This window comes from Dipodomys ordii, unplaced genomic scaffold, assembly GCF_000151885.1.
Source record: "Dipodomys ordii isolate 6190 unplaced genomic scaffold, Dord_2.0 Scaffold544, whole genome shotgun sequence".
Taxonomy (NCBI): Eukaryota; Metazoa; Chordata; class Mammalia; order Rodentia; family Heteromyidae; genus Dipodomys; species Dipodomys ordii.
This window is the reverse complement of record NW_012267760.1, coordinates 18,390-20,760: the sequence shown is the minus strand read 5'-3', so window position 1 is coordinate 20,760 and position 2,371 is coordinate 18,390. Positions and strand designations below refer to the sequence as shown.

The 2,371-nt window shown below is 37.4% G+C and overlaps 1 protein-coding gene across 1 annotated transcript; it reads left to right on the top strand.

Annotated features, from left to right (window-relative positions):
* The first annotated feature begins 546 nt into the window (after nt 1-546).
* On the top strand, nt 547-1,285 carry LOC106001870 (small ubiquitin-related modifier 2-like). Its single transcript, XM_013036824.1, has 2 exons — nt 547-703; nt 761-1,285. Exons 1-2 carry the CDS (start codon nt 550-552, stop codon nt 835-837), a joined length of 231 nt encoding a protein of 76 aa, XP_012892278.1. The 5' UTR covers nt 547-549; the 3' UTR covers nt 838-1,285.
* Nucleotides 1,286-2,371: the final 1,086 nt, after the last annotated feature.

The following is a 2,371-nucleotide window of genomic DNA, read 5'->3' as shown; positions in this document are numbered from 1 at the left end:
TGGCAAAATTGGTTTAGCACTTGTACAAAACTAAACCTAGATCCTTATATATCACCATGCACCAGAATCAACTTCAAATGGATCCAAGACCTCAAAGTGATAACAGACAACCTGAAAACATTACATGACAGAATAGGAGAAAGTGTAGAATGCCTTGGCACAGGCCAAAAATTTTTTAATAGAGGCTCAGAGACACAATAAATCAAAGAAAGCATGGATAAATGGGATTGCATGAAACTGGAGAGCTTCTGCATGAAAAAGGACATAGCTAGCAAGATCAATAAAAAACCCCCACGGATTGGGAGAAGATCTTTACTAGCCATACAAAGGACAAGGGTCTCATATCTAAAATATACTTGGAACTCAAAAAAATTAAATCTCCCAACAGCAAATCCTCAAAGAAATAACTACCTGATAAATAAGTGAGCTAAAGACGTAAAGAGTGGCTGCCACCTCCTCGAGCCGCTGTGGTGCTGCCTGTGTGCTCGTTCGGTGTAGACAGGGGACCTCTTTTGTGAAGTGGCATCTGAGGAGACTCTGGCGCTGGCGATGGCCGACGAAAAGCCCAAGGAAGGAGTCAAGACTGAGAACAACGATCATATTAACTTGAAGGTGGCGGGGCAGTATGGTTCTGTGGTGCAGTTTAAGATTAAGAGTCATATAACACTTAGTAAACTAATGAAAGCCTATTGTGAACGACAGGGTTTGTCAATGAGGCAAACCAAATTCCGATTTGATGGGCAGCCAATCAATGAAACAGACACACGTGCACAGGTGGAAATGGAGGATGAAGATACAATTGATGTGTTCCAGCAGCAGACAGGAGGTGTCTACTAAAAAAGGGAACCTGCTACTTTGCTCCAGAACTTTGTTTTTATAGACCAAGAATACATTCTTAATTAGAAAACTGCAATTTAGTTCCACCACATCCTGACTACTACAGTATAGTTTTCTCTATTCTTTCATTTTCCCTTTCCCCATTCCTTTATTGTACATAAAGTAACTGGTGTATGTGCACAAGCATATTGCTTTTCTTTTTTCTTTTTCTTTTAAACTAAATGGCCAATGGTATATTTTGATTGACATTAAATGGAGATGGGATGGGGAAAAATACTGGTCCTGTGAAAATATCCCCCTTCTCCATTCGTGGCATGCTCATTCAGCTTTTATCTTTATATTTCAGTAAGTTATTTTGCTCTCACTGTTTTAACAAAAAGAAAAAAAGAAAAAAACAACAAAAATCCTTGCATACCTTGTTTAATTGGAGAATTTTAATGTTTTCATTTATCATTGTGAAACCAAGGACAATTTTATAACTTTTTTGTATGTAGCTGTTACATGTAGGGCAATCTGTCTTTAAGTAGGGGTAAATTACTCTTTAAAAAAAAGAATCCTAGATAGTTTTCCCTTCAAGTCAAGTGTCTTGTTGTTTAAATAAACTTCTTGTTTAAAAAAAAAGACGTAAAGAGTAACTTCTCTGAAGAGTAAATAAGAATGGCCAATAGACACATGAAGAAATGCTCAACTTCTCTAGCCATAAAAGAAATGCAAATCAAAACAACATTGAGATTCCACCTCATCGCAGTTAGAATGGCTATAATCAAGAACTCTAATTACAACAGATGCTGGAGGGGATGTGGACAGAAGGGAAGGCTGCATTGTTGGTGGGTGTGTAACTTGTTCAACCACTTTGGAAAGCAGTTATGGAGGTTCTTCAAAAGACTCCACATAGAGCTCCCCTATGACCCAGCAATCCCACTTTTAGGCATTTACCCAAACGATCTCAAACAAGGCCATACTAAGGCTACCAGCACAACTATGTTTATTGCAGCAGTATTTACCATAGCTAATATATGGAACCAACCCAGGTGCCCCTAAGTAGATGAATGGATCAAGAAAATGTGATATAGATAGATAGATAGATAGATATGAATTCTGTGCCTCCATCAGAAAGAATGACATTGCCCCATTTGCTAGGATATGGAAAGACTTGGAAAAAATTATACTAAGTGAAGTAAGCCAGGCCAAAACAAACATAGGTTCCATGTTTTCCCTTATTTTCAATAACTAGTACATGTGTAAAGCAAGTAGAAAAGGTCAAAGCTATGTACATATGAACATAAAAGATGATGTTTAGCAAAATGAACCCCAAGATAGAGACACAAGTGGTTTTTCTTTTCTTGCTATTGTTTTAATGAACTTATAATGTACTATGTGATTTTTTTGTTTCTTTTACATGTTCTTCCCCCACAGTGTAACCCCTGTTTTCACTGTATTTGATTCTGGTGCCCTGCATCTTGTATATAAATTTTTTTCTAATTTGGGGAGGGAAAGGGAAATAACAAAATGTTTCAATACAGATAGAGGTTGG

Excerpts from the sequence above, each read along its gene's own strand:
- LOC106001870 (XM_013036824.1), top strand. The coding sequence starts at position 550 with ATGGCCGACGAAAAGCCCAAGGAAGGAGTCAAGACTGAGAACAACGAT. Across the intron at positions 704-760 it reads AGCCTATTGTGAACGACAGG|ACACACGTGCACAGGTGGAA; the intron begins GTTTGTCAATGA and ends TCAATGAAACAG.